Source organism: Nanorana parkeri, unplaced genomic scaffold (assembly GCF_000935625.1).
Source record: "Nanorana parkeri isolate BGI_ZX_2015 unplaced genomic scaffold, ASM93562v1 scaffold605, whole genome shotgun sequence".
Classification (NCBI taxonomy): Eukaryota; Metazoa; Chordata; class Amphibia; order Anura; family Dicroglossidae; genus Nanorana; species Nanorana parkeri.
The window spans coordinates 952879-979639 of record NW_017306873.1 but is presented as its reverse complement, the minus strand read 5'-3'; the positions used below and the strand labels follow the sequence as shown (position 1 = coordinate 979639).

At 44.2% G+C, this 26761-nt stretch overlaps 1 protein-coding gene across 1 annotated transcript in view; it reads right to left on the bottom strand.

The window, feature by feature from the left end:
* The window catches only part of ADGRA3 (adhesion G protein-coupled receptor A3), a 62566-nt gene that overhangs the window by 18385 nt on the left and 17420 nt on the right, over window positions 1–26761 (bottom strand). The window contains exons 2-12 of the mRNA XM_018562833.1: window positions 23867–23938; window positions 17900–17971; window positions 16345–16416; window positions 13794–13865; window positions 10469–10629; window positions 7051–7264; window positions 5601–5765; window positions 3781–3982; window positions 1827–1976; window positions 992–1153; window positions 696–899 (exon numbers count right to left, since the gene is read on the bottom strand). Coding sequence (XP_018418335.1) covers window positions 696–899; window positions 992–1153; window positions 1827–1976; window positions 3781–3982; window positions 5601–5765; window positions 7051–7264; window positions 10469–10629; window positions 13794–13865; window positions 16345–16416; window positions 17900–17971; window positions 23867–23938 — 1546 coding nt within the window. The remainder of the gene's footprint in view (window positions 1–695; window positions 900–991; window positions 1154–1826; window positions 1977–3780; window positions 3983–5600; window positions 5766–7050; window positions 7265–10468; window positions 10630–13793; window positions 13866–16344; window positions 16417–17899; window positions 17972–23866; window positions 23939–26761) is intronic.

The following is a 26761-nucleotide window of genomic DNA, read 5'->3' as shown; positions in this document are numbered from 1 at the left end:
ATATTATACACACACACACACATAGATTGTCCCAAGTTTTACCATTTTAAATATATATATATATTTTTGAAGCTGGAGTTCTACTTTTAAGTATCTCTCCAGGCAACTCTCCTTTTCAAAGTTTCCACAACAAATGCTTGTTGAGATTATGAACCATTTACACAGTATATATAGATTTTTTTCCTGTTGTTCCTGCTATTACCGTGAATATCACCCCATTTTCTGTGCCAGGCCAACAACAATGATCAGCCACTCTGCAGATGGATGATTCCCTAAGCGTTGTTGGCACCCAAAAGCATATTCATATCTCTGAACTTCCTCTCATATAAAAGGAACATACAGCTACTCCCTTCCTCTCTGTAAGCAAGGTTAGTCATGTGTAAACAAGTGGCAAAAAGGCAATTAACATGGCAATTTCACATAATTATAAAGAGGATGAATAGCACAGTCAGAGGTACCATTTGGGTCGGGGGTTATATGCTGCCTTTACATCTACTTTAAGGCAGCTGTGTGAAATTAGAAGGTTAAATGTCAGCAAGTAACTCGGGAAGGACAAATTCTGGGAGCCAGGGGAAAGCTAGCTTAAAGAGTCACCTTCTCTATTGAACTTTCAGAGCATGCAATCACTTGTTCACTAATGCTGCCTACTGGTGCTTACATTGGATTAATCTGCCTGGCTCTGGTCCAGCCATTACCTTTAATGCTACCACGCTGAAAGTGCTGGACACATTGCACTTAAAGCTCAGCTGTTTATCCAAGTTCCCATCTGGGTCTCTTCTGCCAAGGTCAGCTAACACTGCACGGTCGGATGCAGCCAGTTTCTGAAACACAGTGCATGTCATGCCAGTGAAGAGAGCAGACTTTATCACATAGGCCTCCAGAGCGATGTTTGGGGAATACTGAAAGAAAAAGAAGAGAATCAATTTGTAAAACACAAACTGCACAAACTCAGCAGATAAATTATGTAACCTTACAGGCACTCAGGACTTACTGTGGAGTATACTTGAGCACCATTGGCCAGTCGATAAGTAGCAATACGCTGTAGACACTGCACTATACGTGTGCAGGCCTTGGCTTCTTTCTGCGCCATCCACAAGACACACTCATCTGCCAGCATGATGTTACTGGCGATGTCAACCATGACATCTCCAAGCTGCAACACAATGAGAAAATAAATTACACCTGCATATGAAAAATCCAGGAGGATGCACCCTTACAAGTAAGAGAAGGAGGGTAGGCCCCTCCTCTGACTCATTCAGCCATGTGTATATGCTACAATTTTGCTGTTCAAATAAAAACTAATGCAAAAACATGCCATGCCCTTTAAAGAACTGCAGGATTCTCAGAAGCATAAAGCACAGCAAAGAATGTCTGATGAACATTTCTTACTGAACAGTATGAGTGATATACACTTTATGAAGGGCCAATATTACCAGCTTTTTAATGTGGTTGGCCACCAGTTCTCTACATCTGAATATGGCTCACGTGCAAAAGACAACACGACTATATAGTATAATATAGTGCTTAATAGAGAGTCAGTCTTTAGAATGCACAGCTCATTTATTACCTACTGAAACCAACAGAAGACATGTCTTAGAACAACAAAATGCAGTCACCATGCAAGAAATAGGCATACAATGAACTGCGCAGCTGCTGAAGATGACAACATAGCGATGACCCACCCTAAAGCGGTCATGTGCACTATGCTGTGGCTTACAGAGACCAGTGAACCATCCACACTTCTGCTGGGCAGTTGCTGTTGTACGAGGTCTGTGTCCAAGCAGTAATGAAAGCGAGATTATAAATAATAAATGATGAAAGCTTACCTCCTTGTATTTTTCTGCAAAGCGGCCAAATTTCTCAATCATTTCAGCAACAAAGATAACATCCATCTTGTCAGAGAAGTTTGCAGCCTCCACCGTGTAGGCCAAAAGCTGTTTAGCTGTTGCAACTGCATTGGTGAGGTTTAGTGGCATCTGAGAAAACACATTTTAAAAAGTATTGCTATTGCTATATGGTTATAATGATCAGAAAATTACACTACATGTCTAATACTACTAGGGGCATCATGAGGCGCTTCTTTAGGTTGCTCAAAAAGCACACATTTAACCCCTTCATGACTGAGTCCTTTTTTTTTTCTTTCCATTTTTTGCACCAATGTTATATTCCACCTTTTAGGCCTGAAAATTACTTAAAACGCCCAAACATTATATATTTACTGAAAGCCAAGACCCTATAGTCTTATGTCGCACGATATTGCCGAAACTCCTTATCAAACCCCCAAAATTCTACATTTAGTGAAAAATGCACTTAAATGCCCCAAAACACAATAAAATACCCATTTGTTTAATAAAATATAAAATATGAGGTTACAACGAGCAAATAGATACCCAAGACGCAGTGGTTAAAAATTGTGTGCGTCCATGAAACGGTGACAAAATTCAGTTCCCCAAAAGGTACAGATGATGCTTTAAAAGCCCCCACAGGTCATTAGTTTAGAGATACACAAAAATACTGGCCCTAGAATTATTGCTCTCACTCCTGCGTGCGCGGCGATACCAAACAAGTGTAGCGCATTCGTAGTTTTCATACAGAGGCGCACCCGATGCGTGTTTACGTGAAGACACGCGTGCTCGCGGAGGCGGGGGACTTTAGCATTAAATAAAATAAATGTAGAAATATTTGTAAAAAATCATTTTAAAAAACTGTTTTTTTTTACTTTAATTGCGATCACATAGCCCCCATGTGATAGCAGATGGTGGTGACAGGTACTCCTTAAGGTGATGCTAGGGGTCAAAAAGACCCCCAGTGCCACCTTTACACTCTAAATAAGCTATTGAAGTGCAGATCACACTTCAATAGCTTATACCTGGGCTTCAGACGCCCAGCACTGACAGATATGGGACCGGAAGTGATGCAATCTGCATCGCTCCCGGTCCCAAAGAAGCCGGTGTTTCAGCGACAAACACAAACCTAATCATTTTTACAGTTGCTTTTAATGTTTTTGTTTACGGCAGTTTTCATTAAAATACTACTAGGTGGTCTTGCCATGAAGGTACTTCCTGTTATAGCGTGACAACTGTCGCCCAGCTATGCTGCAGTGTTATCATCCTTTTGCACCCTTGCCTAGTGGAGGCTACAAACAGCCATGCAGGCATGGTCCACCACTATCTCTTTTTGAAAGCCGGTCCTGAGTCAACATGTGCAGCCAATGCAGGACTGAGTGAGTGTAAACAGGAATTCGCAATGCAAAAAAGGGGGAAACGCAGAAAACAGCATTTCATGGGAAAAAAGAAAACAAAAGGAAACTCAAGGAGACCTTTATTCATTTTGTCACACAGCAAGGGCAACCTAAAAAGGAGCAGGGAGACAACTTGTGCCAGTTACAGTAAGGTTACAGTATGAATCATAAAGCCCCTCCTCAACTGCTCAAAAGTCGCACTGTGACAGAATAAAACCTGACCCTGACCACTTCTTAATTATGTGATTAGAGTGAAAAATAGGTCTTATCTTCGTAATAAATCTGTCACAGACCTTGCAGACTCTGTTGCCAGGAATTCAGATACACGGGTCACAAATACACATAAACTTGTTGCAGAGAGTTTGCTAATTGAGATGCAAACTGATTTCCATCTAACTGTGTTCCTGTTTTGCTTAAGAAATGTCCCCCACGGTGCTTTTAGCAAACTAATCTAGTTAGACTTACATCTACTTTAATGCAAATTGTGAGGCACAAGCTCAAACTTTCTCTATTTGATTAAGAATCGTGTGGAAGAATACCTGATTAAACATGAACAGGACTCGGGTAACGTCATTAGCATACTGGCATTTAGAATAGTCCTCCTCTGCCCAGAAGCCCCCTCGGTCACATCGTCGCCAAGCTCTTATCTCATCTTGCTGGGTGCCAGGATAGATGCCACCTCCAGCGGAATAGCGGGTGCACAGCAGATACGTGGTAATTCCTGCCAATGTTCTTGGCCACCTAGCGGAAAAACATCTCGATATTAGAATTCTGCAAGTTTTAGGGGCATTTGGCCAAAGATTTAAGAGTTTCTGTTAACGTTCAGAAAATATTTATATATATATACTATGAATGAATAGGAGTGGATGTAGATTACTTCCCATTCATTCATAATTGAGGATATAGTAAACATACTCTGTCCTCAATTATCTACAAACACTCAGCGATCACTGAGTGTTTGTATCTTGCTCTCCTCTCTGACACACTGTCACAGGAGGCTGAGGGAGAGGTGAGAGCCCAGCCTCCTGTGCCAGCGCCGTCCCTGCCCACACACCGCTCTTCTGGACTGAGCGGTGTGGGAGGAGAGACACCGGCCGCTCACAGCGCTCTCCTCCAGCAGCGCTCGGCCGGCTGTCACAGTTTATCTCTTCCCTGCTGGGACACAGCACAGTGCCCAGCACGGAGGAGAGAAATCAGGGATGTGCCGCTGTATCGGCAGGAAAATTGCACTTTCGGCATTATGCCAAAAGTGCCATTTTCGGCCGATATGTTTCGGCGGCCGATATATCGGTGTATCCCTAATACATACACACATATATAATAAATACATACATACACACAATTCAATTATAAAGAATGCATACAGTGTCTAGCACAGCGTCAAGGATCATCTACCACAGGGGCTTCTTTTAGAAGTGTTTGAAAAAAAAAATCTTACAGTTCTAAAGCTATGCTGGCACTGGCAGTTCTCACAAAATAAACATGGCTGGGTATTAACATGACAGGTCCTGTTCAATTAGACTATGAAAGTCTTGGCAACTCTTCACAGCATTAGTAACATTAATCCCTCATCTTGTCTGACCTTCTCGTAGACATGTATAGAAGTCTTAGAAGCTTTCATTAGTATAAAACAATTTCATGTTCAATTATGTGAATGACAAGAAAGGTAAAGTTATAATAAAAGGAATGATTTACTTTTTTCTTTAAAACCTTTTCCTTTATTGTCTGTAAATCATATTACTGTTTAAATAGAATTATAATCACTTCTTTTCAAAGACAAATTCAGACCTATAGTAGGGTATACACAGTTCTATTTTTTTTGCTCAACCCCAGGGCTGAATGAAAAAAATAGAACAGATTCTTCCATCAAGGCTTACGTGATGGACTACAATCTCATGTTTAGCTTTACTAATATTTGTATTGTCATTGTAGTCCATCACAGGAGCAATCTTGGAGCGGCGGCTACTTTACAACACACACAGGGACTATGGGGAACAAAAGTAGCCCCCCTCCAGAAGGAAGGACAGTGTCAGTGCCAATTCAGAGATGATTTGAGGATCTACAACCGAGTGATACACAGATAACATACATGTTTGTTAATAGTTGAGGTCTTTGAATGTATTTTTACATTTAATTCCAGAGTTTAGTGTCAGTTTAAGTAAAAGATCTAATATAACAGCAGGGTGGCTTTGTTCTTGTTTTACTGCAATTCTCAAATGCTGAAATATAAACTGCATTTCCTTTTACTAATTTCCTCTTTGTTAATTAAAACATTAAAAATTTTAAAGGTATTCTGGAGTTTTCTGGTCCTCTAATTGTAAATGTATTTTACTACACATAGAGCTTATAATGCACTCACTTAAAATCCCCTTTGTTATTGATAACCCTGTCCATAGGGCAGTACTGTGCAGAGCTCTCCAGTACCACAATATCCACCGTCCTCGTGTTATTGCCGCGCCGACTCTGGACGCGGCAGCCCCAGTTCCCTGTGGATCCAGCTTGAATATTGGAAATGGTCAGAGCACTAAAAAAGGGAGAATAACAAATATTACCAATGAACTTATTACAACGCGATAAGGTTTGTTTTGCTGAAAAACAAAATAATAAGCATCAGATTTTGGAAGATTATGGTGGCCTCTGACCAGTCAGCATGAAGCCAAAAAGCAAAGCTTGTCCATGGAAAAAGGGCCTGTCAGTGGAAAAACCTATCTGAAGCAACTATGCATTAAATAATGCTGCATTGGGGTTGCAAACAAATAAAAACTAGAAAGAGAGTCAGCAAAAGCAAAATCTGAGTACCCTGCATTATTAGGAGACATAAGAAATGTTTGTACCCATTGTATTTTAGGGAAACCTACAAGAATTTAATAAGGGGAAATGTCCTTAATGAAGGCCAACATATGTTCAAACTCTTACAGTTCATTTCGCTATGGGGCCTGGGGTAGGAGGGGGCCCCACTAGGGGGGCTGATTAGGGAAACAAATTTTGTCATAAAATATTATTCTAGTGATTATTATTAGTGCTACTAGAACATTTACCCCCAGCACTGCTCCATAGTAGTGAACTGTCTATGCTGACAGCTCTCTCGCTGCTTGTCCTTGATATATAATTCATGTTAAGATCAATGACACGTATCGTCACACTTAACACTGCCATCCGAAAAAGATGGAGTTAGCAGGGGGGACGCAAAAGTTTTGCAATGGGGCCCTATGATTTGAAGTTACACCCCTGAGTGTATACATTTTAAATTTATATATATTTTAGTTATATATTAATTTACAAGAATCTAAGTAGTAAGGGGGAAAAGCCTTAGCGGAGGCCCAGGTAGCACAGAACAGACCGAAGTTCCAGGCTTTTCTCTTTATTACAAAAAAACAAATGGCGTTTACTGTAATGCCTACAAGTGAGCTTTACCTATCTTTCAAATAGAAAAGAACCCCTTAATGGCCACTGAATGCCGCAATATTTTACATGCCACTCCTAAAAACCAATGCCTTAAAACACAAACAAAATATAATCACCATAACAAAACCCATCACAACCCACACTGTAAAATACGTTAAAAAACAGTATAATAAATGTAATTAAAATGTAGTAGTACTCATTAGATTTTACTAGGCCTGATTTCCTTCTGCAAAATAAGTGAGGAAACCTTATATCAAATCAACTATGGAGTGTAGTTTTGTCTAATGATCCACTTGTACTCAAGACAGTTAAGAAACTGGACAACAAAGCAAGAGAGGGACATGTTTTCCACCAAAATAACTGTGGAGGGCACAGAACAATATTGTAGGAGAGAACAGAAATACCTGGCAATCAATGAGCAGTTGTGGATCATGTTCTTCTCCACATAAATCCCCTGCGACTCATCCGTCTCCACAATCTTCCCATCCTGATACCATAAAACCTGCATGTCCTGGTCAATGTAGGAAGCCATGCACTGGAATGGCAGACTGTCCCCTTCAAAGACCACTTGGCGGTGTGATGGCGTCATAAAAAACGAAGGAAGCTCAAGAGGAGACTCTAGTGAAGAATTTAAAAAAAAAACAACAATTAAAACCAGTTTCATCAACCTTTAGATCAAACTACAGTATCAAACATAACTGGTATGTAGGTTTGGCATGTTTAAGTGACACTAAACTCAGGAGCCAAATCTTAAAAATACATTCAAGTACCTTAATTATTAACAAAAATGCATCTTATTTGTGTATCACTCGGCTGTAGATCCTCAAATCATCTCTGAATTCATGCTGACACTGTCCTTCCTTTTGGAGGGGGGCTACTTTTGTTCCCCATGGTCCCTGTGTGTGTTGTAAAGTAGTCACCACTCCCAAGCTCGATCCCGTGATGGACTATAACTTCAATACAAATTAGTAACCTAAAAGTGAAATTGTAGTCCATCACAGGAGTGAGCTTGGAGTGGTGGCTACTTTACAACACACACAGGGACTCTGGGGAACAAACAACAAAAACCTACCAGCTTATGGCCAGCTTTGGCCACCTCTCAGCAGGCCTGGACACTGTCATCTGGGGGTTGGGGTGCATATCATTATGGAAATTGAGAATTTGAAAAGGCAGCTATTTGCATATCAATGTCAATAAGGTGAGAGATTCTGTAGCAGCAGGTATGTGCGGACACGCTGTTGGCCGTGTTGTGTTGCTTTACATGCAAGTTCTCTTTAAATCCTACAGTCAGTCCTCCAGGATGAAATACTACAATAAAGAACGTTTACTTAAAACAGAGACAGTTGAAAAAAGTTAGAACGATGTATGAGCTTATTTATTAAAGAGTGGTAATTAGAATGAATCTTCAAATGACTGGTCTGCAGTAGTGTGGCATTGAGCTGCAATGGGTTAGTGCACTTTTCACACCACTGATTGAGTTTCTGACATTTCAGATTAGAAATCAGCAATCCATTGTTCATTTGATGAGATACGTGCTAGAAGCCCAGTAATATGCAAAACCCATCTAGCACCATCTAAACAAGGAGCATTGTAAATGGAGGAAGGCTTGGAATGAGTGACAATATATAACAAGCTATAACGGTCCATGTTAATCATCACAGAAGGCAGTCCAGAGTCACGCCCCATATACTAAGAAAAACAAGCCTTAAACCAAGGAAATTTCAAAGCATGGCAGAGACCTATGTACTGCAACTTTAAAGGAAACGGAGTGCTGAGAAACTAAGATATACATCACAAAATCTGAGCAGCAAGTAAACACGGGTCAATAACTCTAAAGCAAAAGGGTAAAAGATTGGAAATGTAATAAAATGATATTCCAGATAACAAAAGAAGCAAACAATCATAAAATTGTCCTGGTTTACTCCTCTGCCCTACACATAAAATCAAGACTAGAAAACAAAATGAGTTTCATTTATATGGGTGTCAATATGAAAGTATCTGATGAAGGCTGAATAATGCACCTATAGTATGGGATTAACGCACGTCAGACACTGCTCACCTCAGACGCTCTTGACTGGTTTGTTTTTTTCAACAATTTTAAATGGGAAGTAATGTAGACGAAGTGATGTGATTTGAGGTGTTGTTAGTTTGTGGTGTGTGACCTGGCAGTAGTTGGCGATTCCTATGCTGCTTTTGCTAGGCTTTGTTGCTTATAGACCCAACTGTCTTTTTTAATATAATGGATTCCAGTGAGGTTCTAACCGCATCTTAAATGTCATTGCCTTGTTTACAGCGTGTATAAGACGCATTTCCGTTGGCATGAATGGAGCGGCTGAGATGTGTCAAGCCGGGCAAACACAAGCAGGATACATTTTGATGCACCGCAGCGCAAAGCGATGCAAACACGACCTTGTGTACCGTCAGCTGTCCTTTCAACAATTACTACTGAGCGTCACCAGGCAGTCGTGGAGCTATAAAAATGGTTCTGAATAGCCTGCTCTTGCCACCCGTGTTAACACAGCCTAATAGACTATTTCAGTTCAGTATACAGTATGTCATATTTTTGTTCTGCAAGTGCAGGGGTTAGTAAGAGCGTGCATTGCCTATGTCTCATGTATGAAGACCTTTTCTCATTTATGTTATTTTGCTCTAGCTGATAGGAATGATGGTTTTACTATACCCTGAAAGCCAAATGATTTTTATTTCAGTCCATCCAATACTGAGATTTACACAGCCCTGCCAGACAGCGCAGACAGGTTGTAGACTTCACTTTCCTATAATGCAATTAACCAACACAGCTTGTGATTGGACACAGTTAAGGTGCACATTGATGATATCTCTCTACTCCTGTCAAAGCATTCTTATCAGCACATGCGCATGCAGCAGAGCCTAATTGGCCATACTGCTGCCCCTCCGTCTCCCAGTAGTGCTGAACAGAAGAAGCCGATACCAAGTAAAATTGAGCTACTAGTTGCATTTTTTAAAGAATATGTAACTTTATTGACTGACATTTTTTTTTTTTTACCTGGAGTTCAGTATTACGTTCAGTTGATTATAAGTTATTATCAGTTGAAGTAAGTGGGAGTTAAGCTGGTTTCACATGGGCAGGAGCGTCCAGCGCCGCTCTGAAAAGTGGTTCACAAGTGGATCGTTTTTCAAAGGGAAGTGGAGCAGTGGCTGCCTGGTGTTCAGAAGGTGATACTGCCGCTTGCTTAATGCAGGCTTTTTGTTTTTTATTCCAATGGAGATTTTCGATTGCACTGCCGCCCCCGTGTACCTGTGCAGTTGCATCCCGTTACCATTCATTGCAATGGTCATATTTAACAAGCAGCACTGCCTGTCAAACACCACACGCTGTATACTTTTTTCTGCGCTGCGACACAAAGTGTTTCAGCAGCAGCAGCAGCAGCAATATATACAGCACTGTTTTGCCACAGTGCTCACACTGTAGCGGGCAGCTGGAGATTAAAAAACATAGATCAACTGCTTGGTTTTACCGCCCTCTTGTCGTCCATATGAACAAAGCCTTATGGTGTTCCTGTGAAATCATTTTTTTATTTTTTTCTTCGCAAAGGAGATCCTTATTCTATTAAAGAGAAGCTGAGTTTATAGTATCAGGTCACATGTATATCATGCTTGGCAGAGCCCTTTCAAATCTTAAACCTAAAGCAATATTCTAGTTCAGTCAGGGCGGTCCGCTTTACATCATCACAGGGCAAAATTCCCGCCCTGCAAATGGAGTTGTGTTGTGGAATTGTGAGGTCACCAGAATGACATTTGAAAATAAAAAAGTAGAATTCAGGATAGAAAACAATACGTTACCACATGTCAGCTGTTCTGGCTTCAACGCTGCTATCGGCTGTCCTTGAAGAGCTTTGGGGTAGGAACACTTAGTCTCGCGCACTGTAATATTTTTGGCTTTCATCCATTGAACCATCCACAGAAGATTACAGTCACAAAGTAGATAATCCGTCTGAAACTCTCTGAAAACAGACACGAAAAAGGTGTCCAAATCCCCGCAGATTAGTATATGGTCTAGACAAATGGTCTCCAAAAAATAAAACAAAATAAAATACATTAACAGGAAAAAATGTCATACTTTTACATCTAGATGGAATATTTAAAATAATGCAAAATTGCAGCCCTGCCTTAAAGGAGGAGAACTATGAGGCGAGTGATTTTCACTCAACCTCATAGTTCAAGCCGACGTGTGACAATGAAACTGTCACAGGTCGGCTCAGTAGATCGGGAGGTGAGCGAACACATAGTGTTGTTCGCTTACTTCTCGATAATGGCACTGCAGAGAGCCAGCAGGAAAAACACTTACCCCATAGTTCTCCTTTAATGTACAATAAAATTACACTTTTTTTCATCAGATTCTTTAAAGGAGAACTATGGGGTTAAGTCTTTTCCCCATAGTTCTCCTTAGGGTAACGGGAGGACACAAACTAGCGTCCTCCCGTCACCCTAGGCTCGCGGTATACTGAGACGCCGCAGCTGAAGCGGATCCCTACAATTGTGCCGGGATCCGCCCAGCTGCGTCACTGACAACTGGCTCTGCCTATCTAGAGGCAGAGCCAGCTGTACCCGCCCCCTCCCCCGTCCGATCCACCAGTCAGCGCTGGCGGATCGGAGAGGGGGGAATCCAGCCCCTCCCCTGTCACGGCAGAGAGCCGTGACAGGATGGAGAGGTGAGCGAACGCCGGTATGTGTTCGCTCACCTCCCGATCTACTGAGCCGACCTGTGACAGTCTCATTGTCACAGGTCGGCTAGAATTATGAGGTGAGTGAAAAGCACTCACCTCATAGTTCTCCTTTAATTGTGGTTGGAAATTATCGGAGTTTTATCTCCACAAGGTCTAGGGAACCCTGGACAAGAACCTGCCCCTATCCTGGTACAAATACAACAAGATAAGTTTTGCTTTTCTTGATGCAGTGAGCAATTCATGTATCCTTAAAAGACAATCTTCTAGAAGCCCCAAAATGCAATATCTGCGCCCTATAGGTGCAACAAGTGACACCAGAAGCCCACTAAAAGCCTGAATCAAGCCTATGACAGCCATACTGGATGTAAGGATGGATGGGATCTCTGTATTGTGTTCCTAGGAACTTAAGTAACCTCAGCAGGTATCAAATCCTCTTCCCCTGGCTTGGGTGAATTGATCAGATTACATAGATGTACTGTAATTTATTAAAGAGCTATCAGCATGGAGATCTCATACACAGTATGTGCGCCGATAAGAATACCCAGTTCCAAACTGGACAACAGAACAGTTGCATCATGACCACATACTTTATACAGTTATTATTTTGGGAGTTGCTTTTGTCCCATCCCTGGGAATAACTATCCGCAAATTAGGACTTTAAATGCCATTCCCACTACTGCAAAGGTTAAGTGCTTGTTTTTGTCTAGGGATGAAAATAAAGTTATACTATTCAGAACCTCACAGCCAGCTGGCTATTAGACCGCCTGTCTTCCCCTCTGATCCAGCCATAGAATGTCCCTTGGCGTCCTCACATCCTATACACTGTATAGGGCGTGATGACTCACAGGACCTTAGACCACTGCAGCGGAGGGGGGAGACAGGCGGCAGAGACCGGTCTAACAGACAGCCGGCTGCAAGGTTCAGGTGAGTATAACTTTCTTAATTTCATCCCTAGATGAAAATTAACCTTAACCCTTGCAGTTTGGGGGTAGCCCCACTGCAAGGGTTAAAAATAATAATAATTATGCCTGGAGGTTTTTTTTTTTTAAAGGCTGAAACCCACAATAACAATATCTGAAGAAACTGTGCAGAACATTTTGAGCAGAGCAAACAGTTTGGCTGCAGGCAAAAGCACAGCATGAAACATTACTGGAAGTCCTGGAAAGACACAGATTTGGGACCGTTAACCCCTTGAAGTGACAGATCACATTACCGGTTGCATTCCAGTGAATATCTGCTAAACATAACCCTGTACAGCAGACGCTAGTGTGTCAGGTATGTGTTTGGCTCATGCACACATGCACAATGCTGGCAATGAAGTAGGTCAGAGAGTGCCATGCACACAAGCCCCAGGGTCACAGTGCTTGCTTCTTCACGCTAAATTGATTTTAAAATGTGTAACAGCTGGCCGCTATGGATATTTCCTCTGTGATCCTCACTAGGCTTAAATACAGCAGAAAGAATGTCATGGATACTGCACACACTGAAAATCAAAATGTACAGAGCCAATCGTCACAGCCGCCAACCTAACAGAGCAAACATGGCTTTCCTAATTGCTCATCTCCCCCCTTGTCATTATAGAAGAAATCCTCCCCCCAACTACCCTCATCAATGGCTTTATTAGCCAACAATGAGAAAAAGCGTGTGGTCCATAGCAATGAGCAATTGCTTTTTTCCATGCATGGAAAGAAATTTGAAAATGAATGCAAAGTAACTAAATGCACTGGGTAAAGAATGTTTGTCTCTAGAGAGATAATTGTTTTAATTACATTCAGCATTAAAATGATAACATTCTTATTTTTGAGGTTGTATGGGCAGTTAAAGTAAGTATGAGAAAGCCATTGGTGCTTCTGACGGCATCTGATTGGAGAGGCCTGAATGGTGGTAAATCACACGCCTGCTTTCAAAGGGCGATTTCTATATAATGCCAGCCAACAAGTGGTTCTCTCTGAATACAGATCCTATCCTTCAAACCTGTGGGCCCAATTGGCAGGGTTGTGTTTGACGGATGAATATTGTGGGTTAAATCAGAACTCAAGGCAACATTTTTATTAACCCTTGCAGTGGGGCTACCCTTCACGATTGGGTGAGAGTAACTCTTATTTTTGAACCTAGACGCAATCAAGCAGTTAACACTTGCAGTGCGGCGGTAGCCCCACAGCAAGGGTTAAAACATTTTACCAGGAGTTCTGCTTTAAGTTAATAGGACAGCAGAAGAGGATTGGGGGGAACAGATAGAGAAATAAGTTCACATTAGCTAGGGTTCAGGTTCACTTTGAAAAAAATGGAGAGAAAGTTCTGGCACAAAGACAATATGATTTTGAAATATTGCACCCCTAGACCGTATTAAACTAAAATAAGCAGAGTTCATAATACACAGCTATAGATGGGTACAAAGGTGTGTAATGCATAGATACAATGTTGCACAGGATAGTACTTACAATGACTTTAAGGCAATCAGGTTCCCAAATGTTCCTTGTGCCAAAGAGGAAAATACATTCCCAGAAAGATTACTAGAAGGAAACAGAACACAACATTAGAAATATAATATCCTGCCACTATATTTAAACGTAGAACTGAAGCCAACATTTCTTTGTTGTTGTTTTGGACAGAATAAGAGACAGAGAGAGTTATAACCCGTCAGCTTATGGGGTTTATTTTCTGTGTCTCATTGGGGAGATTTCCCTTCACTTCCTGTCCGACAACAGCAAGTGAGAGGAAATTCGTCCAAAAAGAGGGAAATCGCTGGTGGTCAGCAGTCACCAGAACTATGTATCCATTGAAGGATTTTCCATCTGTTCCTGCTCTGAAGGCAACCCAAAAATGTGGGATTTTCTTTCATTTTCAGTGATAACAGTCTTCAGGACAAACAGAGAAGGCGAATCTAATCCCTCTCCACTCTACCCAAAACTTAAAAAATAAAAAGATTTGGTTGCACACACACACACACACTAATGCAGCACTGTAATCATAAATACATATACATGCATATATATAATATCTGCAGGCGTGTAGCCATAAATGAAATGTAATTTTTGTTTTCTAATTAAAGACATTTGAGTACATGAATTTGACTTAGCATCAGTCTTTACTAGGGATGTGCCGATACCGATACTAGTATAAATGCCGATATCGACTCGTACTCGCCCAAATGCTCCCGATACTTCAACTTCCGTTATCAGGAAGCCAGGCGGTGAGTCATTACACAGCGCCTGGATTCCTGATTGGCCAGAAAGCGGGCTCCATGCTTCCTCGAGATGACCCCATCAGTATACTGCTTCTCCTTTCACCGTTTAATCACAGGATGGCAGTGGAGGGGAATTGTAAGTGAAAGTTAAAATGCAGCAGAGACAGATCAGGTTTTTCGCCTCAGCTTGACAGGGCTGTGCTGTGTTGCAGAGCTTTGTAAATCTCAGGACTGGAGAGACAGTAATACAAATCACTTGGCAGTAGAGATGCACCTATACCGAGTACCAATATTTCTTTTTCGGCACTTGCCGATACTGAAAGTCCCATTCAGGAAGCCAGGCAGCGTGTAATTACTTTCCTCCCTGCTTCCTGATTAGCCAGCTTCATGCTGCCTCATCACCAGGTGACAAGGAAGCATGGAGGTGGCCTTCTGGCCAATCAGGAAGCTGGGCGCCCGGCTTCCAGATTGGCGCGGAAGCCGGCTCCATTCTCCCTGGTGACAAGGGAGCATGGAGCCAGCTTCCAGGCCAATCGGAAAAGCCAGCGGCGCGTAATGACTCGCCGGCCGGCTTCCTGATATCGGAAGTTCCGGTATCGGAATAAGCATCGGTAATATTTGGCCGAGTACTCGATATCGGCACAGATACTGGTATCGATGCATCCCTACTTGGCAGGATTATATACTGTATGTATAAAACAGCTCTATATATATTTATTTAGAATTCAGCTTTAAGGGTCCAGTCACCCAAAACTGTTTGGTAAATGATGGCAAGTTAAACCACATAACAGTTTTATACATCCCTCTAGGAAAGAAGCAATGAGATCAATGCGCTGTTGCTCCCAGGTCTGCACACCAGTTGTGTAAGTTCTAAAATATTTTTTAGAACCAACTTACAGTACAAGTCAGGAATGGAGGTGAAATGGTTTAGAGCTGGGAAAGAGGTGAGGAATGTGTGCAAAATAAAAGAATTGCATTTGTTCCTGTACCACCTTTCTCTTAAAGAAGTCTCACCATAGAGATGTTATCTTTTACCATATTCCCAATATTCTCCCTAGACCAAAACAAGCCCTGAACCCTTGCAGTGCCGGGGTAGCCCCCACTGCAAAGGTTAATAATACATTTTCCCTGGAATGGAAGTTTTAGTGCATGTGGTTCAGCTTTAGGTTTTTGCAGTAAACAGTTTTGCACTTGAGTATTACTATGCACCTTTAATGGAGACGAACCCAGTTTAGAAGTGAATGTGTTCTATGGTTCCGGGAGTGTGGGAGCATTCTATTGTTCAGTATCCCTTCTCTGTTGGGTGCTCACCCCAAATAAACAGTTAGGAAACAGGGAGGAGTGGCCTGTGGCAAGCATGCTAGCAGTGAAATCCCAATCCGACACAGACCACACCTCCCCAAATTCCAACAATACAATGTGCGCATGAACTGGCAGGGAGATAATGAGCTGCATTATATAAAAATGCTGAGGGACCTGTTCAGACTCGTCACTCAACTTTGTCTTTAAAAAAGGTACACAATTATACTTGGTACAATGCTTTAAATTATTTATCTTGGCCCTGTGTGTTTTTTTTTCCCCTGAGTGTAATTATTCTTTAAATAATTTAAGTGCACCAACATTCACATATCTGATTGGGAGGAACAAGTATGTTCACATCATTTCTCTCTGCGCCTTCCTATTAGATCTAAGTCTTATTGTTTCACATTGAGGAGTGTTTGGAAAGGTTTTTTAGCCGGTGACAAGTCTCTGCTGGTAGAAAACACACAATTCCGAACAAACAATGCAAACACAATTGTACTCACAGTCTAACCAGGTTGGGGAGACCCTTGAATAGATCAGCATTGAGGCATCCAATCCTGTTATTGGCAAGGTCTCTAAAAAGACAAGAAGACTTTATTATTAGAATGCAGAAAGTTTGGAGTTTCAGCGATCACCTAAATTAGCCAGTAAAAGGTATTAAAGATTATTAGAGCACAATTTAAAATTCAGGTTCCTGTACTACCAGACGCCAGGATGTTTTCTCCTGGAACATTATAATTATAAATGTGTAATTGGGACTGGAGGTTTAATCTCTACACCCCAAGGCTAAATGATTGGTTCTTCACATTCACCCCATCAAAGCAATAACAGGGATACACCCTCCTTCCTCCCCGTACTAAACTTCAAAACTAGCCCACCGTGCCCCTCATCATAAAGGCATCAAAAGCATAACAAATTGGGCTTTTTAGGTGCACATATAAATATAAAACAAAATGTTTATTAGTTTCCCCATTACAATATAGAACTAGAACAGAACACAATAAAATGTAGTATACATACAGTATGAGCTTCAATTGATGGACAAGGCAGCATAACACATAAATAGGTACAAGTTCACAGAGTTTGTAGCAGCAGATAACTTGCGATGTTCCCACAAAATGCACCGATAATAGTATTGGTATCAGTGCCGATGCTGAGTATTTGAGTGAGTACCGGTACTCGCCCAAATGCTCTGATACTCAAACTTCCGGGGTCAGGAAGCAAGGCAGCTAGTCATAACACACTGCCCGGCTTCCTGATTGTCCGGGACGCTGGCTCCATGCTCCCTCATCACTTGGTTTACAAGGGAACGTAGAGCCGGCTTCCTGGCCAATCAGGAAGCCGGGTAGCGTGTAATGACACGCAGCCAAGCTTCCTGATTGGTCGGGAGGCTTGTCGGTCAAGAAGCCGCATGGCAAGTCAGTACCCGCCCCACAAGCTTCCCGATTGCCCAGAAAGCTGGGTCCATGCTTCCTCGTCACCACCCGGTACTATCGGTATTCAGTATCAGCGAGTACCGGGAAAAAAAAATATCGGTACTAGATACCGAAAAAAACGGTATTGGTGCATCCCTAATTTATATATATATATATATATATATATAAATCACACACACACATATTATATACTGTATATTAATCTATGTATTTATTTTATTAGATTTATTAGATTTTTTACACACACGGTCTGGAGTTTAAAGTGATTACATATATGTATGTTTGATATCTTTACATTTTTCTTCTAAAAATAGAGTCCCATAAAAAATTTAAAATCTGAAAGAAATGTTTTTGTACTCTACTGGATAGTTGAACAAGGCCGTGCATTTTTTAAAGCCTGAATGTGAAGTGACCTTCATCCTGTCTAAGTAACAAGAGAGCTAAGCTGTATCTGGATTCAATCAGCTCTATGACACAAAGTACAAAGGAACAAATTCAGAGCTTGGCAGGCTTGCAAAACAAATTGTTTAAAAGTGTTCTGTGGTCGGGACATGGTAATGAAAAGTGCAGTTCTTGTTCTTGCGTACATAGCAGCCTTTTAATAAATAATCTGAATACTCACAGTCGTTTAAGAGATGTTAGCCCCGAAAAGGCACCGGGTTCGATTAGACTGATCAGGTTATTTCGAAGGTCCCTGAAAAAAACAAAGTATCAGAGTTACAAGTACTCCCTGTCTTCCGTGTTAAGAAATGTTCATTATTTGCTGCTGAGAACAGAGTCAGAGGACAAGCCGATTCTTCATTTCATTCTCATAAACTCTGCAAAGAATCTCACTAGTTACTACGAGCAAACCAGACTGTCAGATGAAAGATACGTTTATAAAATAATTGCTCCCCCCCGTCCCCCCACGCCCACGAGGTGAGTTATCCAAAGAAAGCTGATCATCCGTGCAGATACTGAGTATTTGGGATGATCACTCTGTGCCGATACCTCGTACTCACCCAAATGCTCCAATACCTTCCCCGATAACGGAACTTCCGGTCAGAGGAAGACTTCCGTAGGGGTACATAGAGCCAGCTTCCCGTGCAATCAGGAAGCTAGACGGCGAGTAATGACACGCATCCCGACTTCCTGATTGGCCAGGAAGCCAGCTTTCCAGCCCATCAGCATCGAGACGGCTTCCCGGCCAATCAGGAAGTTGGGAGGGGGGTCAATACTCGCCGCCTGGCTTCCTGATTGGCAATTGGCTCAATGCTGATTGGCAGGGAAGCGGTTTTCCCGGTCAAGCACAATCAGAAGCCGGTCATACAACATGGAGCCAGCTTTTTGGGCAATCAGATTGCCTGGCAAGCTGACTCCATGGCAGCGGTAGCACCGGTATCGGTACCAACGAGTACAGAAAGCAAAGTATCGGTACTCGATACCAAAAAAACCCGCTATAGGTGCATCCCTAATCCCTTCCTAGCTTAAAAAGTGCACAGGGGTAGTGAAAAGATTCTGGTTACTGTGGGCAATATCTGAACAAAGAGACTGTGACTGCTGCAATCTCTGTTCATACAGGCCCTGGACTAACCTCATTTCCCTACCCTATCCTTATACTGGCCACACATGGGTTGAATTTTGGCTGTTACCTGCTGAATCAGCCAAAGCTTCATCCATGGTGGCCAAAAAGTTTAACAGTGGCTGAAGTCAATCAGCTGCAGCCACTGTCTGGGTATTCTGACAGCTGCAGGTCTCAGGGGAGATTCCCCCCTCCATGCCCTTTAGTGTGGATGGTGGAATCGAGTGTTTTCTCTGGTTCAGCCCACGAACTGCAACATCTTAAAGTGTATGGCCAGCTTTAGTGTTAATATGTGTTAGATTGTAATAAACAGTGTATGGGGAGTGATTGTTCTGTAGGGTACAGGGTTTTCTGTTCATCCATTGCTATGCAATACGCTCATGTACAGGAGCTACTAGACTGGAAGTGGACATCCGATTGTCTGCTATTGTCTCTGGGTAAATATGTGTGACAGGTAATAGAGGATTTTGTAATAAATAAGGCAACCGCTGGGACTCATGACAGCAAACCAACAGGCTATAATCAGATGGACCACAAGGTATATTGGGGGGAATTTATTAAAACTGGAGAAGACAGAATCTGGAGCAGTTACCCATAGTGACCAATCAGCTTCTCTCTTCAATTTGTTCAGTTTAAACTTTGAAAATGACAGATAGAAGCTGATTGGTTGCCATGGGCAACTGCTCCAGTTTTGATAAATCCCTCTTACTGTGTTTTTGCAGTCCTGTACCAGTCCTGAAGAGCTCAGTCCAGATGTAGGCTAAACATAGCCCTGGCATTGCTGGGATGCCATTGAGACAGAATGTTGCGGGTGCAAAGTTTGCAGAGAGTGGCCGGTGATAACACGTCTACAGGATTTGGTGAATGCCTTGATATATGATCCCAGCAGAAGGGAAGACATTTTCACAGAGGCCTGTGGCAGTGCAGAGACGTTCTAACACTTACCAGTACGGCCTCCGCTAGCACCGCTAGGTCAAAGCTACAGGAGAATCTTCAAGTGTGTTGGGTGTCAGAGCCTCCCCGCTGCGGGTCACACTGGTGATGTTGCCGTCAGCAGAAACGGGCATACAATATGCACACACAACAGATGGCAGATTCCACCGGCGCTTTGCAGGGGACCAGATCGCCTTCTATGGGTTAAGGAGGGACGGGCAAGTGCTGACCCTCCAGCTGTTGTGGAACTGCTCTGGCTATGGAATGTCCCCCGACATCCTCATGTCTAATGCAAGTCAATGGACCTGCTTTAGACGCAGTCCTTAGACCACCGGATCCAAGGGGAGAAAAGAACCGGTCTAGCAGCCCGACGGGACTGAGGATCATGCGAGTAGATCTACTTTATTTGAGCCCCCGCAGACCAAATGGGCACTTAACCCTTGCAGGGTTTAAACTAAAAATGATTGGCGCCGTTTGTTCTATAAAAGGTGACGGGCACAGAGAATGAAAAGCCATTGACAAGGCCATGGTGTGCAGCGGTGTCCATTTCAGCAGTGTAATAGCAGGAAGTCCAGTAAAATGAGTTTTGTTGGGCCTGCCCCTATCCCCCCCACCCCCATTTCCTGTCCCACAAATTCCTCAGGGATTCTAGCTTTCGCCGGAGCTGCCGCACCACAAACAGAATTCAAGTTCCCACCACAGCTTAATGTAAAGCACATTGTACAGGTCTATATACTCAGAATGGGGCTCCCTTTGTTCTCTTCTATTGTTATATGAAGAAGATGTGACGCTGAACTGACAGGATGGAAGTACAATGACCTGGAATATTCAGTACACACCATCACTGTATGATCATTACATGGATGTATTGGGGGCTCAGAATACCAGCTTTCTGACACTGGCTACAAACATGAACGTTTCCTAATTACTCACCTTGCAAAATAGTCAAATGTACATTCTTGTTTCTTACATATATCATACATGGTAGAGGAACACAGAATTTGGTGGAAATGTACAGAAAGTGCCTGGTTTTTCAGACTGCTGAGGAAGGGGGGAAGTGGACAGCAGGATGAGCTGAGATATCAAATCACTGCTGGGAGGGGGAGCAGGTATAGCTGAGCTGTCAAGTCACTGCTGGGAGGGGGAGCAGGTAGAGCTGAGCTGCCAAATCACTGCTGGGAGGGGGAGCAGGTAGAGCTGAGCTGCCAAGTCACTGCTGGGAGAGGGGAAGTAGAGCTGTCACGTCACTGCTGAAAGGGTTGCAGAGCTTAAATAACTTAAGTGTCTCTGACCTTAGAGGATGAACTTTTGTACAGTGCATACAGCTACAAAAGGTCAGTAAAGGCTTTTTTTTCCTTATTTGTTGCATGTTAAAAAATTGAAATACCCAAATATCCATAGCCTGGCTACTTATTCTACCTGCAAATTGAGTTTGAGTACATGGCCATCTATAAATGAAAATGTCTATCTGGGGTCACCAGTACCTCCCATGCAGATTAGAAGATGGGAATGGGATGTGGGAAATAAAAGTGCAGAGAAATCTTTTAGTTCTGCGCCTGGTATACCAGCAATTAGACAGTTGCTGAAGTACATGCCATGCCAAACTATTCTAGGTCGCAGTCCACTGTTTGCGTCCACGGGTCCTTTCTGGTCATTCTCTCTGTTCTGTACAGGAGACACGTCACACTAGGCCACGAGTGAGAATATCTGAAGGCAGGACTCGACTCGAAGAGTGATGCAGAGGCGAGCAGTGTAGGAAAAGAGAAGCAGGGGGTGAAGAGGTGAGCAGTGTAGGAGGAGAGGTGCAGGGGATGCAGAGGGGAGCAGTGTAGGAAGATGACTGCAGGTGTGTAGAGGTGACCAGTGTACGAAGAGGGATGCAGAGGTGAGCAGTGTAGGAACAGATATGTTGGGGGTGCAGAGGTGAGCAGTGTAGGAACAGAGATGTTGGGTGTGCAGAGGTCACCAGTGTATGAAGAGGGATGCAAAAGGTGTGCCGTGTAGGAAGAGGGATGCAGGGGGTGCAAGGGTGAGCGGTGTGGGAAGAGGGATGCAGACGTGAGCAGTGTAGGAAGAGGGGTGCAGACGTGAGCAGTGTAGGAAGAGAGGTGCAGGGGGTGCAGACGTGAGCAGTGTAGGAAGAGAGTTGCAGGGGGTGCAGACGTGAGCAGTGTAGGAAGAGGGGTGCAAGGGCTGCAGACGTGAGCCGTGTAGGAAGAGGGGTGCAGACGTGAGCAGTGTAGGAAGAGGGGTGCAGACGTGAGCAGTGTAGGACAGTGGTTGCGAACCTTGGCACTCCAGCTGTTTTGGAACTACAAGTCCCATGATGCATTGCAAGACTCTGACAGCCACAGACATAACTCCCAGAGGCAGATGCATGTTGGGATTTGTAGTTTTGGCACAGCTGGAGTGCCAAGGTTCGCCACCACTGGTGTAGGAAGAGGGATGCAGGGGGTGCAGACGTGCGCAGTGTAGGAAGAGGGAAGCGGGGGGTGCAGACGTGCGCAGTGTAGGAAGAGGGATGCGGGGGGTGCAGACGTGAGCAGTGTAGGAAGAGGGAAGCAGGGGGCGCAGACGTGAGCAGTGTAGGATGAGGTGAGCAGTGTAGGAAGAGAGGTGCAGGGTCTGCAGAGGTGAGCAGTGTAGGAAGAGAGGTGCAGGGTCTGCCGAGGTGAGCAGTGTAGGAAGAGAGGTGCAGGGTCTGCCGAGGTGAGCAGTGTAGGAAGAGAGGTGCAGGGTCTGCCGAGGTGAGCAGTGTAGGAAGAGAGGTGCAGGGTCTGCAGAGGTGAGCAGTGTAGGAAGAGAGGTGCAGGGTCTGCAGAGGTGAGCAGTGTAGGAAGAGAGGTGCAGGGTCTGCAGAGGTGAGCAGTGTAGGAAGAGAGGTGCAGGGTCTGCAGACGTGAGCAGTGTAGGAAGAGGGATGCGGGGGGTGCAGAGGTGAGCAGTGTAGGAAGAGGGACGTTGGGGGTGCAGAGGTGGGCATTGTAGGAACAGAGATGTTGGGGGTGCAGAGGTGAGCAGTGTAGGAACAGAGATGTTGGGGGTGCAGAGGTCACCAGTGTATGAAGAGGGATGCAAAAGGTGTGCCGTTGAGGTGAGCAGTGTAGGAAGAGAGGTGCAGGGTCTGCAGAGGTGAGCAGTGTAGGAAGAGAGGTGCAGGGTCTGCAGAGGTGAGCAGTGTAGGAAGAGAGGTGCAGGGTCTGCAGAGGTGAGCAGTGTAGGAAGAGAGGTGCAGGGTCTGCAGAGGTGAGCAGTGTAGGAAGAGAGGTGCAGGGTCTGCAGAGGTGAGCAGTGTAGGAAGAGAGGTGCAGGGTCTGCAGAGGTGAGCAGTGTAGGAAGAGAGGTGCAGGGTCTGCCGAGGTGAGCAGTGTAGGAAGAGAGGTGCAGGGTCTGCAGAGGTGAGCAGTGTAGGAAGAGAGGTGCAGGGTCTGCAGAGGTGAGCAGTGTAGGAAGAGAGGTGCAGGGTCTGCCGAGGTGAGCAGTGTAGGAAGAGAGGTGCAGGGTCTGCAGAGGTGAGCAGTGTAGGAAGAGAGGTGCAGGGTCTGCAGAGGTGAGCAGTGTAGGAAGAGAGGTGCAGGGTCTGCAGACGTGAGCAGTGTAGGAAGAGAGATGCGGGGGGTGCAGAGGTGAGCAGTGTATGAAGAGGGATGCAGGGGGTGCAGACGTGAGCAGTATAGGAAGAGAGATGCAGGGGTGAAGAGGTGAGCAGCGTAGGAAGAGTGTGATGGCGATGATTAGTTAGAATGGGGCTCTGTCAGGTAGGGTGTACAGGGCGCAATGTTTTCTAATGGCGGCCCAGCTAGTAATGACAGGGTCACTTTACTTTTATGTATATATAACAACCTTTGATGATGCTCATATCTTAGGGAAAACAACACGCCATTAGCCAAAAAATTCCAGCTAAGCCAAAATCTGACAGAGCTCTGATATCTGCACCTTAATGGGCCCTACAAAGGGCCAATCCCTGTACCGTCCTTCTGAAATCCATGGTGAGGGAAGATCATCACCTAATAAGTTAATTAACAATGTTTTTCCTTCCTGCTTTGTGATCAGTTCATGTGACACAACACCAAATAAATGAGGTTAATTACTTACAGGCGTTCTAGAAAGTAGAGTCCCTCGAAGGAGCCATTGTTCAGTTCGGTCATCTTATTACTGTTCAGGATTCTGGAAGAATAAAAGCAGGATGAGTGGAGTACAGTGACAACACATACACATTCTATGAGACGCAGATAGGAGAACTCTGGGTGGTTATCTCTATATCGGAGCTTTTCTGTTATCGGTGGAAGCTGGAGCTGCAGAACCCCCTGCACTGAACGCTGGAGGTCAGTTATAGAGCTGCGCACTCATATCCTGGGAGGAACATTTCTACACATGGCCGGGTTCATTGTCGGTGTCCCTACAGCACACAGAGGCAGCGTGGTGGAGGCTCCAGGCTTCTGGTTCTGCTAATGGCCTTGAAACTTTGCAAAACTTTTCACCAAAAATAAGCTTTGAAAATAAAGTGGACAAGGATCCATTCATACTGCATTTGTTATTTGTTGGTCGTACTCCGGCTTCCCTTTAATCTTGCACAGTTGTACCGGCTCTCCTCCTTTTAAAGGAGAACTATGGGGTTAGGGCTTTTCCCCATAGTTCTCCTAAGAGTAACCGGAGGACACAAACTAGCACCCTCCCGTCACCAAAAGCTCAGTAGATCACTCACCTCATAATTCTCCTTTAAGTCAGGGGTTGGCAACCCCTGCCCTCCAGCTGTGCTTTAACTACAAATCCTGTCATGCATCTGGGAGTCATGCCTGTAAGTGTCAGTCTTGCAATGCCTCATGGGACTTGTAGTTCCACAACAGCTGACAGGCCGGAGTTGCTTAGCCCTGCTTTAAGTTGTTTCTAGAATACAACACATTTCTGCCATAATAGGATGATGCTCCTTAATAATTGTAGGGATCTAAGTGGTCGCTCCCTATGGTCCATCCGAGGTGTATCCTCCTAGAGATCAGACGGACATCTACGAAAAGCTATATTCTAGCCCTAGTAATGGGTCATTCTTGCAGCCATCTGAGTCTATGGCATTCTTTTACACCACTCATACAATCGCGTCTCATATGGCCAACGTCCCACAGGAAGAGCCCCGACTATCCCAGAGAGGACAGCTGGTCGCCTTTCACATCCAATCCCCACTTCATTCTTTCCTCACATGTGATGGCAGATATCTGGTGCCTAGTGACATCACCTTCACAGACATATCCGAGGTATTGGTGCTGGTGGAGTACATTCTAAATTGCACTCCATGGCATTAAGAAGAATCAAAAACCTCATCCAATTCCCTAGAATCCCCCCAGCGATGTACCATGAGGATCATTTCTATATACAGTCCAACACACCGCCCCAGGGGGAGCTGTGTCTGCAGGGCCAATTTAACTGCTTTCTACACTGTCAGTATGGACATAAGTAGGGGTGGACCGATACTAGTATTGGTATCGATGCCGAGTATTTGGGCGAGTACAAGTAATGCTCCGATGCCTGGCCCGATACTTAAAGGAGAACTATGAGGTGAGTGCTTTTCACTCACCTCATAGTTCTAGCCGACCTGTGACAATGAGACTGTCACAGGTCGGCTCAGTAGATCGGCAGGTGAGCAAACACATACCGGCATTCGCTCACCTCTCGATCCTGTCACGGCTCTTTCCCGTGATAGGGGAGGGGCTGGATTCCCCCCTCCCAACTCCGATCCTCCAGCGCTGACTGGCGGAACGGACGGGGGAGGGTACAGCTGGCTCTGCCTCTAGATAGGCAGAGCCAGCTGTCACTCACGCAGCTGGACGGATCCCGGCACAATTGTCGGGATCCGCTTCAGCTGCGGCGTCTCAGTATACCGCGAGCTAGAGCTCGCGGTATACTGAACCTAGGGTGACGTGTCCTCCCGTTACCCTAAGGAGAACTATGGGGAAAAACCTTAACCGCAGAGTTCTCCTTTAAAGTATATGGCCACCTTTATGCTTTAAAAATGACCTTCGATACCATGTTCCATCCATACTTGGGGTGTAACATGGCCACATCCCCAGCTTCCGCCCCCACCCTGACTTACCTGAACTGCAGGCTCCTTCTCCCTACAGTCTGCTGTAATCTTTTGAATTTGGTCTGATGAAAGGGATCTGTGAATGGATGACGAGGCTGTATGGGCAAAGCCACACGCATCTATTGTGGATCCTTTGACAGGATCTATGAGTGGAGAGACTACAAGTCCGGTCTGCTACTGCGTTAGAGAGACTTCTAGTTCTCAACGGAATACAAGTGCGGTGATGTCATTGCAATTTACGTCCATTGACGATTCCTCCTGTCCATATAACTAAATGTCTGTACCTTGGCACAGACAGGAACTGGGAGAAAGAGTCTGCAGTAGCCAGAGCATTGCACCTGCGATCTACTAACCATGGTTGCAATGCTTTACTGGCCCCTATGCAATAAAATAATGAAATGCACATTTTTATTTTTTATATTCTTAAATGTATTATTTTTCTGCACAAGGTGATCTATACCTCTAAGCATTTATAACGCCGAGTTATTACCGGGAGTTCCACTTTGGAGAACAGGAATAGAATTTGCCCAAATCCGCACTGCACACAGCTGCAACCTGGAAGAGATTGTTCTCCCCCTTCTCCATAAAGCCGGAGCTGGGAGTTGGTTTCAAAGACCCTACAAAGCCACAAAGTCCACAATCTGCGAGTTCTTTCCCAAGCATTCCTAACACAGCACATGTGGCTAACCTCACCTCTATGCTAACGGAGCTCCTGCCACCTAACACCTTGGGAACACATAGACATGCGCTGTAAATCCATAGCATAGCCAATAACTGGCAGACTGCTGTGAAGCGGAAACAAGTGTCTGCCCCCCGGGGTGTTTTTACACTTTCTTTTATTTTCTTTCCTGGGCAGCTTTTGTAATGTGAGCTCACTAATGAACGGGGTGCTCCCTGGAGAACGATCGCCAACC